Source organism: Aphelocoma coerulescens, chromosome 1A (genome assembly GCF_041296385.1).
Source record: "Aphelocoma coerulescens isolate FSJ_1873_10779 chromosome 1A, UR_Acoe_1.0, whole genome shotgun sequence".
Lineage (NCBI taxonomy): Eukaryota > Metazoa > Chordata > Aves > Passeriformes > Corvidae > Aphelocoma > Aphelocoma coerulescens.
Window position 1 is genome coordinate 53302643 of NC_091014.1, and position 13781 is coordinate 53316423.

At 40.0% G+C, this 13781-nt stretch overlaps 1 protein-coding gene across 6 annotated transcripts in view; it reads right to left on the reverse strand.

Annotated features, from left to right (window-relative positions):
• Positions 1-13781, reverse strand: part of GRAP2 (GRB2 related adaptor protein 2) — a 103662-nt gene that overhangs the window by 20453 nt on the left and 69428 nt on the right. The window contains exon 3 of one of the 6 annotated variants that reach the window (XM_069002760.1): positions 12160-12296. The exons of 4 other annotated variants lie outside the window; for them this stretch is intronic. In XM_069002760.1, coding sequence (XP_068858861.1) covers positions 12160-12260 — 101 coding nt within the window. In that variant the 5' untranslated portion in view covers positions 12261-12296. Of the gene's footprint in view, positions 1-509; positions 902-12159; positions 12297-13781 lie in introns of those variants that run through there. One more of the 6 variants, XM_069002763.1, reaches the window with a different exon arrangement.

A 13781-nucleotide genomic window follows, 5' to 3' on the forward strand; every position in this document is an offset into this window, starting at 1 on the left:
ACAAAAGCAGTCGGTAAGAAATGTCCCAGACTAGGATGGTGCTTAATCTCCCTAGGGAACTCATGTCTTCTGTGCTACTTCCCATCATGACGGATTTGAGCTGTGCAGCAACATGGGAAGCTGGTGCAACAGCAGATCCAAAGAGAGGACCACATGATACTGTATATGATGCAGTACCACATGATACTGTGACAGCATAAAATCCCAAATCTTTGCTGTGCTGGATGGGTCCGTGTAGGGGGACTAGGGTGCTGGTGAAATACCTCCTTCTGCTTGCCTCCCTTCTCCCTCAGATTCCAGCTGGTCAGATTTGGCAGAGGCATAGGGATTTGTCCTGCAAAAGCACTGCCCTGTTGTGAAAGCTGATAAACAAGATGGCCTCGGGATCCCATGCTTTGCCACTACTGTGCAGTACTTCACCTTTCCTTCCAAAGCCCCCCTTTCCTCCCTTGTACCTTGTCCCATCCAGCTCCCCCCACTCCAGTCTCAGAGCTACGCTCAGCCCATACCTTTCAGCAGCTCTCCTCTCCGCTGGCACTTTGCTCAAAAGCAGGAGGTGCGTTATCGCCTAGGGCACGGAAGAGACGGAGGGCTGAGGCTCCTCCCTGCAGCATCAGCGTAACACATCAGTAATGGGTCCATGTGTGTGGATGGCGACAGTCAAGAGTGGGCATGGGGGACAGAGGAACAGAATTGTGTCTGTCCCAGGACACATTGGGGCATGGACAGTTTCCAGTCTCTAATGTCAGAAATATTTGGTACCCTGCATATTGAAAATGGTGGTATCAGTTCAAAAGGAGCTGCCTTTGGCTGCTGCTTTAGCCCAGGGTGGTTTAACAGATGAATAAAGAAGGGTCCCTCAAAAAATGCAAGTTCTACCCAAATAAGTTAACTAAGCTAAGTTAACTGAGAAGCCGTAAGTCCGTTAAAAAGCATATCTTGAGGAACAAGTAGCTAAAGACATAAAAATGTGTAATAAAATTCTTTTCAAAGACAACAGAAGCAGGAAGCCTGCCAGAGTGTGTCTGTAGGGCCAACAGATGATTGAGATGTAAAAAGAATGCTCAAAGAAGATAAGGAGGAAGCACAAAAGCTAAATGAATTCTCTGCATCCATGCATCTTCCATAGGGATACAAGGAGGTCCCCACACTGGGGTTTTCTTTGTAGAAAAAAACAAGGGGAACCATTTCAAGATGAAGAATTGGAAGAAAAGGTTTTAGGAAAAAACAGTAAATGAACAAGAGTAAATTCAAGAATTTGTTATTTTAGAAATCTTGACTGGAATCCAAACTGAACATGAAATAATAAAGGCTAAGCAATTAAACTGTGGCATACAATGCCAGGCTTAACTCAGCCTCAGTTCTAGGGAAAAAGCAGCAAACACAATGCCAGCGTTTGAGATGTGTTTTGAGGAGATGCAAGGCACAGGTCTGACTTCCTTATGCCTGAAATCGGTAGAAACAATAATGACGAAAAGAATTACTGGCTCTAAGAGAGAAATAACATATCAATTCCTCATTACATAGCTTTTGTAGAAGGAAGTTGTATGGCATGTATCTAAGTTCTTTGAAGGAGCTGATGAGCATGTGGATAGAGGTGATCATTTGATAAAACTTGCATTTCTACATCATTTTTGATGAAGTCTCTCACTAAAGACTCTTAAAAAAGCCTCCTAAGTTCTCAAAGAATAGGAGGGAAGGTCCTATAGAGGATTAAAAGTCAGGAAACAATTTGTGCTGTTCAAAACATTCATAAATGATCTGGAAAACACGAAGTGACAAAACTTACCGATGAGAAAAAATCCAGGGTAATACAAATTAAATCTGATCACAAAGCCTTGCAGATGGTTTTAAAAATACTGTTGAAATGCAAGATGAATCTCAGTTCTTATGATAGCAAAAGCAATGGACACGGGACAAAACAAACATAACTACGTGAACACAGCAGTGAACTTAAATTAGAAATTACCACTCAGGAAAGACACCTTTGAGATGCTGTTTGAGTTCTACCAAAGTGTCAGCTGAGTGGAATTCAAAAAGGCAGGTTAGGAAGCGTCTGGAAAGTGATAGAAAACAAACCAGAAGGCATCATCTTGCCACTGTACAAGTCCCTGGGGCACCTGCTTGAATATTTGTCACTTGAATACAGCAGCTAGTTCTCATCCCTCCATCTCAAACACAGAGACAGTAGCATTAGAAATAGCAGATAGAAAGCAATGAAAGATGACTGAAGGAATGGGAAGTTTCTGAACAAGGAAGGACCAAATAAAAAACTGCGATCCTTCACCCTTAAAAAAAGTTGTCAGAGGGATAAATGCAAAAGCAATGTCAGAAATAAAGGAGAATCATGGAAGAGCTAAACCAGGAGATTTTTATCCATCATTTCTCATAACATAAGCACTAGGAGTTCATTCCAAGAATGTCAGAATCTGGGAGGCCGTAGGGAAAGAAGCTTTGACATGTACTTGTCCTGTTCTTACTCTCCTTCCCCAAACAGCTGTTGCTGGGCACAGCATCACGGACTGTGAGGAACTTTAACCTGACCTTTCTTACAAGCTGTGGCACTTTACCAAAAAACACCCCCATGTGCTAGTCCAAGACAACTGGTCCAGCAGCAGGCTGGTAGGTGGCAGTCCCCCCCCCACACACTGCCTTTTGGGGAGGCAGTAATCTCCCTGGAATATCTGCAACTTAAAATAGGGGTAGTGTGAAAATTATGAAGGACTCAGACCAGTCAGGGGTAGATACAATGAAAACATACAATGAATGAAAAAATACAATGAAGGGGATAATCACCAATTATTTTGCTGAAAAAATATACAGGTTCAGAAGGCAGGGGGCTAAAGGAAGAGTACAGCAGTTAACTCTTGCCATGTAGTGAAAAGATTTATGTGTAGCTATCAATACAGGAGAAATATAAATTTCTGTATAGGAAGGTGGGACACCAATCCCCACAGTCTTCCTGGGTTTAAGCTCTGTGCTTTCTTGTGGTCTGTGAATGGCATGGCAGATTACATTACGTTACACACTGGAATGACCTGATTTCCCTGTTTTCTACCATGATGTGATCTAATGGGCCCCCCAGCAAGAACGCTGCTGGTGGCTTGTCACTCATGCTCGCTGCCTGACAATGTCACAAAGCACTGCATGGATTCCTGTTATGTATCCAGAACTATTGCATTATGATATTAAATCTACTAAATGTCAAGCCATAAGAGATGGGACCTTCTATACTATAAACAAAACACTCAATACTGGCAAGCTCCCAACACTGAGAAAGGATAGGAAATAGGATCAAATAGGGAATAACTCTCTTCTTTTTCTTCTCCATTTCTGTATTCCTCCTCTGTCACAGTTACGGTAACACATTAACCTCTTCACCTTGCAGAATACATCCATCACAGCTATGCTGAAAAATATGAAGAAACATCCAGATACTTCAGCCATAAGTAGTGGAAACAAACCTAATAGGAAGGACATCAGATTCCATGCTTTTGTGTTTTAGCCAATCTCTACCAGACAACTGGGTAAAACCCAGCCCAGGCAGAAACTACCTGCTGCAGACTTCTTTGTCATCATCTACTACTGACACAATCCAGACAGGATGGCCAAACCACAGCTATGATACAGTCTGAGAAGATCTGGATTTAAAAAGCTTGATGCAGATAAACTTACACCTGCTTTTGCAGTTAGGTGAGTGACCCAAAATAGATGCGTCTGCAAACATGTCTGAAAACTGCCTAAGAACACGCTGTCTCGCAAAAATCTTAGTAATTTCTTGCTGGCCTGAAATTTTCAAGAGAAGAATCTTTTTCCAAGACATTTTATTCACTTTATTTTCTATCTGGGAAGCATGCAGACAGCCAGAAAGAAAATCAAAGGGAAAAGAAAAAGCAAAGAAAAAGGAAAAAAGGTTATTTCCAACAAAACATATACATCAAATATTTTGTCTATTCTGAATTGAGTTGATAATATATAAAGAATTAAGTGGCCAGGTTTTGTTACCCTCAAGATAAACTACTTCCCCATGTTCTTAGTTCGTTTCCAGAAAGTAACACTGTCAACAAGGGAAACAGAAGTCAAAGTGTGGAAACAAGGGAGATTTCAATTGTTGTAAGTAATTGTTGTAAGTGATAATTCAGCATCTGTGGAATTGGGAGCATTAGGACTGTAAATCCACATAAAGCTGAATGTTATGAACGGAAGCTGTCTAGTCTTTCCCAATCTCCCATCTATTCCTGTTCCCACATTCAGATATGCTGCACACAGAGCAATTCATCCTCTCACAGCTTTGCTCTCTGCAAACAGCTGCTCAGGCTGTCCACAGTGACAGGTCATTAGTGGGCAGTTATTTTTTCAGGACTGAGTGCACAGGAGTGGCAGTGCTATAAAAGCTTCCCTGCAGAGCTCTAAGAACTGATCTGGGAAGAGCTCTTTCCCAATTTGCTTTGCTTCCTGTTAGCAAAAATTGTCTTGAAAGCTCTGTGTCTTGTTGCTCACCTGCAACAGTCCTCTTTGATCATGTCCCAGGATTTTCAAAAACTCAGTCATCAGCATCAGTTGCAAAGCTATTGCTATTCTAGTGCTGATCTTGTCACCATCACCCTCACAAACCACATTCAGTTTAGCTGATATGACTACAGCCTACTGTGCTTGCACAAGTGGTACAATTATTTCAATTAAAGGTGTGAAGCCAATTCTCTTACAGGAATAAGCTTTAACTGTAAGAGCACCGTTCTTATTCTATGGTTGTGCATCCAACCAGGAGAGTGTGCAACTTAACTGCCTGGTCCCATCCACGTAGCACCTTTATTGCAAGGAGATGTGGCTTTAATTCTGAACAACAGCATTAATTTGCTATTTAATTCATACAATGCTTCCCATCATTCTGCTAATTGATCTCCAAAGATACCCCCTACCATTTCAGCTGAGGAGCATCTATGCACTTCTGAGAGATTTTTCTTTGGAAATTTATGGCTATATTTATGGCCTCTACTTTCCTATTCTAAAGAAGTACTGGCAAACTTGATGATATTTAATATTTTCGTCAAATCCTTTCAAAGCTGCCAACTTTTTCTTCTACATTCTCTACTCCATAATCCCTGCTACTGAATTATTAGTGTCTCTCTAGTAGCTTCTTGATACTAATCAGTCAGGTTCTCTACCTTCTACATTTGTATGGTGATTACACTGAGCTGGTTTTGTGACATCCCAGGTTATCATCTTGACAGCAATTACAAGACCACAAAAATTGAACTGTCACAGAATCAACTGGAGTACCAGAGGAGGAAGGAGTAGATTACAACAGAAAGGAAGAAGTTTGACTTATTTTTCTTCACTACAAAATAATTCTGGATTGCCATAGATTTTCTTTAACTGCTGCCCAAGAGTCCAGACAGGAACAACTGCCTTACAGCTTCTGTGTTGCCAGCTGCTCTGACGGCACACAGCCAAAGCATGCCTGCTGTGTTCTGTAGTGTTCCATGTCTGAGGTTTCCAGTTTAGGCCCATGAACTGGGTTTCAAGGATTGGCTATTGGGACCAAAGAAGATCCAGCTCACTGTCAAGGAAGCCTCTGTTCACCACACAGGAATTTGTACTTTTCACTTGGAAATCTGGACGAATCTGCAAGCCCAAAGAAGGCTGGAAGCCACAGAACAAGAGGGACAGAATACATTCCTCATAACAGCACATTTTCCAAGCCTGTCCTACATTCATCTCACCTAAGAGGAAAAAAAGGCCAGTTACTCAGGGCAAGGGACCATAGATCCTGTAGCCTGACCTCTGCTCTGGAGCCTTCCACCAGCAGAACTAGTTTCTGATCTTCCTCAGCATAGAGAGAGGTCTAAGAAAACTTTCTTCTCCTTGCTGGTCTCTTCAGAGCCAAAACTTTCTTCTCTTTGCTGGTCTCTTTCAGAGACTCTTAGGTGTTAATCAATTGATCATCATCTGTGAACTATACTAAGTTACAACAGCATCAAATTTGGCACGTCTCACTATATAATACATTGTGCTAATTCTTCTTTACAGTGTTCAAATCTTAAAACACAGAAGCACTGCTACTGATCAAAAAAAGCACATCTTCCTGGTCCTTACAATTTATTACCATCCCTTCTGAACACTAACAAGTACCAAAGTAAGTCCTAGAAGCTGTTTCAATGGTACCCCGTGCATCCCTGAAAGACAAGCATGACAAGAACACAGGAGTCAGAAGTCTAGGCTATTACAATTATGGCTAATTTTGAAATAACACTTAAAATATGAGCTACAGACAAGCTAAGCAAGGGTATCAAGCCAAAATCAATGTGGGTTGCGTGAGCTGCTGATTTTCTTCTTTACTGCATGCAAAGACAGTAGATGGAGAAAAGAAGGGAGAGAAAGGAAAAGAGATTCTACTTCAGCGATTTGAATCCAGTGCTGAAGTGTTCAACAAAACATTCCTTTCCAGGATTTAAATTTTCCTTTGATGAGCACCTTTTGACTCAGTGGGATTTGCAAAGCTTCCATTTGAAGCTAGCAAAAAGTGACCTCATTCCTTATTTCTTCTCCCTCCCTGCACTACACCCCTCTAATCACGATTAATATATCTAAACACGCCTGATTAAGCCAGACAGATGATGGGCTCCTAATCTGAACTGATCAGGACTCTGGAGCCGCCAAAGTGAACCTGCTGTCTCTCTATCAGACAGAGCAATAAGGGGTCGGTAATGCAGACCCATTAAATGTTTCCTACAGAATGAATTTTCCCTGACTGCTCCTTAAGAGCAGACACTTGAGGAATGCCGCCTGATGGGAAGTTGCTTTGAATCGTTTCTTTTAGCACAACTGTCGAGCAGCTCCTTCTCAAGCCCTCCAGACAAACAACTAAAGTATGAAAAATGTAGCCACTTCCTTCTATACTACTTTATTTTAAATCTCCTCATACCTTATCTTGCTAACTGCCTCTCAACTTCTCTCATCTTTTCTTGGTAAACTTCAGCACTGACTGATATATGGTGTACTGCAAGTATGTGGTTATCAGAAAACCAACCCTGTTCCCACTGTGCCTGTGTGTGTATGCAAGTAAGGGATCTGCTTCTGTGTACAGGTGGAGCTTGCACTTTGTGAATTCATAAAATTGAGGCCTGCAACAGACCACTATGATCAATACACCGTATCAGTACACCAAATGAACTGTGTTCAGCATATTTGCACTAATATTGAAGGTTCATTGAAGGATACATGGATACAGGGCAGAAAAAGAGCAAAATGTACACCTCTGAATTTGTTCCAGAATCTAGGCACATGTACACACACCTGCTTTAATGCAGGTGTAGCCCTTTACAATCTTTATCCTCTGAGATCAGTCAAGAGGGATCAAGTGGGCATTTGACCATGTTTGGGCTCTGTGAAATCCTGTGACTATTATTCTAAAACTGGTCTTTGGTATAATTTCAAGTACCTTCAAATCTTCTCTGAATCACACCAGCTGTGAACAGCTCTGGGGAATTCTGCTAGCTGCAAGTCAGACAGAGAGTTATACTTCTCAAATCAATCATACAAGAGACTGGGATGAAGAGTAATGACATATTTCACACATTTATGCTATCAGGGAGGACTTTTCAAAAGTCACTTCCAAAGCAAAAGAGTAAAAACAGAAACAAGAATCTGGTACTATCAGATTTGATTAAAAACAACCAGCCACAGGCAATAAAACCCACCTACAACTAAATACAGATACTCCAAGGTGCTTTCCTTGTATTTGGGTTTCAAAATACTCAAATTGGGAAAAGAATACAAAATTGGGAAAGAATACTCATGATTCCTTATTTCCAGCTTTGACTGTCAGAGGATTCAAAAAAACATAGTTTCCAGCATGCTGTTCTATAAATCTGAGCTCTTGCACTGTAACTAAGAGCTGAGGAATTCTGGTGTTCATGCAGGTCTGCATATGAATACACACTGGATGTGCACGTGAATGTTAACTTCCCTTTATCTACGCGAAGTCAGGCACTTTGAAACGTGAAAGGGAAATCTAGGGAGAAAACCCGTAAATATTTGTGCTAAAATAGGAGTAAGTTCACCTCATGTCGTTGGTTCATTTCCACAGCATTTATGAAATTCCTCTTTTCTATGTAAAAGATGAAAGATGCAACAGAAGGCTATAAAGTCTTCCGGGCCTAGCACAGCCTAGAGAATTCATTACTAAGGCATTAATCCAATCTAGTAAAAATGGTTTTTAATCTTGGACTCTGTATAGGAGCAATACATTTGAGTGGGATATGTGAACAAAATGCTATGAAAATCTGCTCTTATATACAGCTGGGTACAAAATACTATGTTTCCAATCAGCTACTGCATGTTTCTTTGATAAGGCCAGCTGATAAAAATTTGTCTAAAATGGGAAGAAGAGCAAGATCAGTGATTAAACTGTTATTTTCCTTGCCTTTTTTTCTTTTTTCATTTTTGTAAGATTAGTCCTGTCATCACAGATGACAGAATCCGGAACTCCAGTACTAAAATTAAATTGTGTGCCAACAGATATGATTTTGCACAAAGGTAAAACTACAATTAGCTCACTAAGAAAAAGTAAAGTTTCTTTGTCCTTTTAAAGATAAACCCATTTTTGTACAAAATTTCATGTGACTGCACAGTTTGTGGGATTTTTTTTATGGAAGTTTGCCTTGCCTCTTTTACTTTGTATATTTTTCCTCTTTTCTTGTGCTTTTATGAAAGAATGAAATACAAAAGTCTAGTTCAACGTACACTTAACTATGATATTGTAAACAGAAACATGGGAAATCTGGTAACTAGGTTTTCATGGTGCTCTTATCTTGGACATGTTATATGTAATTGCAGCTCAGCCACCTTTGTTCTGCGAAGAACTGACAAACGGATACACATACAAAGCCTCACATTTAGGTAAGGACAGAGCAACTGAAATGCTACTAGTGGAATCTGTGTTGTGGTATAATGAGCATGGTTGTGATACCTTCATTACATAATGGCCCAACTTGCATATTTTCCTTTGGAGCCTCTTTGCTGTATTAACCATATTTTTTCTGCTTAATGGGTCTTCACAGCTCAGCTTCCATTTAAACACAGAACCTCTTTTACAAGGCCTAAGTGCTACAAAACCACCTTTCTATAAATTAAAGTCAGCCCATTTGTATCTGCATTTGGGAATGGTTCTGAAAGGGTTTTAAAAGAAATCAATTACAGTAATTCATACATATAAAGATGCAACTGCCAACAGTCAATCCAACTTTTCTTCTCATTATAAGATAAGTGCGAATGCCAGCTTGTTACTATTCCTGGGGTTTTCTCTGCACAGTGATCGTACCATTTTAAGTAGAAGTGTGGAACATATTTCATGTTTGTCAACGCATTTTTTAGTTCACTTGGATTATGATACCTCTGAAATTGAAGTGCAGCAGCAGTTCCTGAATGATTTACCATGTAGACATTTTTACTCTGAATTAGGTTCAACTCATTCTTGTTTACCTCAATCCAAAATTGAATTATATAAAATTGGAATGGGTTCTTATTATTTGGAATAAAAACACCCGGGTCATACCGTAATGTAAGAATATTGGTTACTGAACTAACGTGTAGACTGAAACTTATTTAAGCACAAAAAGTTGTTTATAGGTAGATCAAGTCTGACATCCTTCATTTCCCCTTCCCACAGCATGGGCACCATCATGGCAAGGAGGTTCATTGGAACCTCTCTGCATAACCCTTGTACACCCTGCAAAAATAATCATGGTCCCAGTCCTTCAGAGAGCAAGTAATCAATTGCTGCTCTGCAGCAGGGAGCCACACAGCCTTCAGACTACTCAATAGATTGCATGTGGCAAAAAGGGAACACTGTGCAAAGGGTGCGAATGAGTCATTCGACATTTCAGGTTGACTGAAGTCATTCTGCTACATTTATTTCCAATCTTGATGTGCTATCCACACTTGCATATTAAGCAGGATGGGAAGAAAGAGATTCAAATTATTTCCTACAACACATGCATGGAAAACAGCAGACTGCATGTGTGTGAGAATGAGAGATTACATGCATGAGTGGGTGAACAGCATCATGGGAAGTGCCTTTTCTACCTTCATACAGGAGCAGGCATTCTACATGCAAGCTTGAACACATCTCAGCAAAAGTATGTTTGAACCTGTGTATCTCTAGGGAACTGATTATAAAGGAAAGATGTTCATTTGCAGCATGCCTGAATAGAGGAATAGAGGTCCCATGAGCAAACTTCAGGTGATGTGTGTTGTGTTTTCTTTGGCAAACACAAATCTGAACAAGCTGGTCTGTGTACACTTGAAGGGTAGGTATGTGTGCTGTGTGCATGTGGGTGACAAGGAGCACCCAAGAGCACGAGCAGGTGTCAGCTGAAGCTGGAATTTATACGTTAGTCAAACATCATTAGCAGTGAACCACTTACTTAAGAGATTTCCATGGAAAGAATACGTGGCAACCTCTCAAAATATGATCTGGCCTAACACTGTGCTCCTTCACTCCTGCTCGTGCTTCCAGTTTAAAGCACAAGTTCACAGGTAGATTTCTTATAGCTCACCCCCAAGTCTGTTTGATCCTTGCATATTCAGCAACTTCAAGCATTAAGCCATTTGAAAGTACAGGCTCGCCTCTGAGGCTTAGGAGCCTCAGTTCATGCACTTGGGTTTGAAACTCTGGACAAAGACACTGACTCAGCTCTCATTTAAGAAAAATGTACCTTTCCATGTGGAGACAGATTCTGGTGAAATGCCTCACAGGAAACATTTTCCGAGCATGAAGAGGCAAACATACTTCATGAGATATTCAAGTCCAAGTGATACAGACTCAGTGCTTTAAAAAGAAGATAATCTCACTGTGAATATGGAATCATTGGGCCACACACGAACTAATTCTTGAGAAGATGAAATATTAGTTGGGTGGGGCAAGCAAAGTGGTGAAATCTTGCTTCAAGCTAAAAACAGTCTGGCTTGGTTTTGTACAGAGCCATGTACAGATACATTTACATCTAGAAGAACAGACTTGCAGCATGCTGCATAGGTAAAGAGCACCACCAGGATCTGTGTTGGGTTTTTTTTTTTTAAATGTGTAAATTATTGTGTCCTTGAAGTTGTTAAGATTTGCTGACTGCATGAAGCACTGTAGATCCCCCCCACTATTCTGCAAGTTATTGATAGCACACTCAATTAACCTTGGTGAGAGAATACAGAATGGACATTGTCTCTCTCAGTTTCAGTCATTTTTTGCTCAGTGACACAGTTTGCATACAAACCACTGAGGAGCGGTACTTAAATCTCCAAGTAAAAGTGCTTTAATGAAAACAAAAGTGCACATTCATGACATTTGTATTCGTATTAAGCCTTGTATGCTTCATTATCTGAAAGCCTAAACACTGGACCTAGTCATTGCAGATTATGTCCCATTAAGTAGTGAGTGCAATTCTAGTTCAAAAAGTTTAGAGAAAATGTACTCTTAGATTTGTTTGGCTGGCAACTGCACGCATATTATTGCAATTCCAGTTTATCCACTGTGCTTGTATTGGCTTTGTACAGAAGATAAAATGAAATGAGATGAAAATCCAATATTATTAGTGAGTCCACTTCAAGGCACACTTCTTGAGGAAAAGGTCTTAGCAAGCACTGGAACTTGTAATGCAGTTAGGGGAGACTCCACACCAAAAGCCTTTGTAAAACCCATGAGAGTTCTAAGCAGCAATGGGAACCCCAGATGTGCTGAGGATATCACAGCACAGGTAATCAGGGCAGAGGCACAACATGATCTACAACAGCTACAAACCAATTCACAGATCCCCTGAGAACTGGCTTTGGTCCTATCAGCTCACTTAAGCATGAGAGTACGATTGTTTTACCTTGATTTTGTTCTCAGACTGAGAAATGGGTGTGTACATATTTAAAGAAGCCAGGTGTTACATTCAACATCACATGATGGTCTATGAGGAGAGGAAAATATGCTATTTCTTCCACAACACAATAAAACATCATGCACAGTTGTTCCTACGAGACATGCTCTAGAATACACTGTGCTGGTATCAGTGTTGTCATCTAAGAATCATCTCATGAAGAAGAGTTGAAAGAAAAAAAAATCAGGAAATTGATATCTTACTTGTTGAACTTTCTTGTATAGTCTGTTGGACTACTTACTGTAACTGTGTTACATCTTTTCTCCTTAGCCTTTCACTGTCTTTCCTATCCATAAGGCAAATTACTTGAGGCAAATGGCTTTTTTCCATATGGTGCTCCATAACAAAAACCAGTGGGTCAGAGCTGTCTATGGAATCCTACAATAAAGAGATGAAAAGGGATTTGTGATGATCCTGCAGTTTAAGCCCCTGCCCACAGCAGGGTTAATTTTGAAATCACACAAAATGAGAATGTAACCTCATCTTTCTACAGTGACTACTCTAATGAAACACAAGTCTCATTCAGGCAATGATATAAATTGTACACATGCCTAGAACAAAGACATATGGAAATCATTTAGGTAGAAGATCTGCATTAAATTATTTGAGATTTCCTTTTCCAATATGCATTTATAAGATGGTATTGACTGCAGTGTTAGACTCCAGTTATAAAGCACATATTATCAAAACACACTAAAATGAGGAGATCATTACAATCATTATTTCCTGACTTCAGTGTGCTGAAGACCCTCATAATGTAGTTTCAAAAATCTGATTATTTGTAGATGGAATTCAGGAAACAATGCAAAAGAGGAAAGAACGGTAAAATTCCAAACTGGAAAAAAAAATTACTAGGCACAGTGGAAAACACTACCTGTCATACAGCCTTCAAGAAGGTGTTTGTCTTCTACATACTTAGAAAGTCTTCAGAAGAAAGCTTTGAGAGCCACAAACTGTAGGAACTGTGCAGCTCTCGCCCTTTGAGATGCATTGTGAATGTGGTAAGGGCTCTGCAGTGGGAAAACTGCCAGTGGCAGGAATTACTTGTCACAAGACTTAAACAAGGCCCTGGTACAAGGAGACTTAACACAGCAAAACAGGGATTAATGTGATTACTTCCATGATGAATAAGATGATTTTTTTCCAAAGTTTATCAACACTGCAATTCTGCTTTCATACGAAAAAAAAATCAAAACCCTATTACACTCACCGCACTTCCATTTTCTGCTCAGGTCTCTATCAGTTTCTTGCACTCGTATCTACTTTACTGGCATTCAGATTTAAGGATTGCAACGTTCAGATTCATTACTACTGCATGTCTTGCTACATTTGATAACGGGAGGCTGTCTCTTTTGCCTTGACAGATGAGCCTTGCTTTTTAGTTTAGCTTTACAAAAACGATTATACTTAATAAAGTGATCATCTTTGTAAAAGAAGCTAATCTACAAATATCCAGAAAGCATTCACTGAATTTTGGGATACTCTTTTCTTGGTTGCTCTGTCTGATGGTGGTTGGACTTTGCTCATCTCTACAACTTAGAAAGGAAAGCGGTAGATGCTCAGCCCTTCCGAAGCTTGAGTCAATTAAGCATCTAAGACTGCAGAGCAGAAGTTGATGCATTCAAAACTACTTCCTAAAAATATCATGCCAGGATTTAGACTGAAAAGGAGAACAACATTTCAAAAGAACATTCTGCTCAAAAGTAAAAAAATATTTCAAGCAATAAAGTTAAATTAAACATACAAACAAAACTGTTCGAAACAGCAGTAATTCATTAGGAAAATAACCACTGCTCATTTCAAGAGATTCCCAATGCATTTCACAAATTATGAATTATATTCAGACTCACATTGTGTATCTGG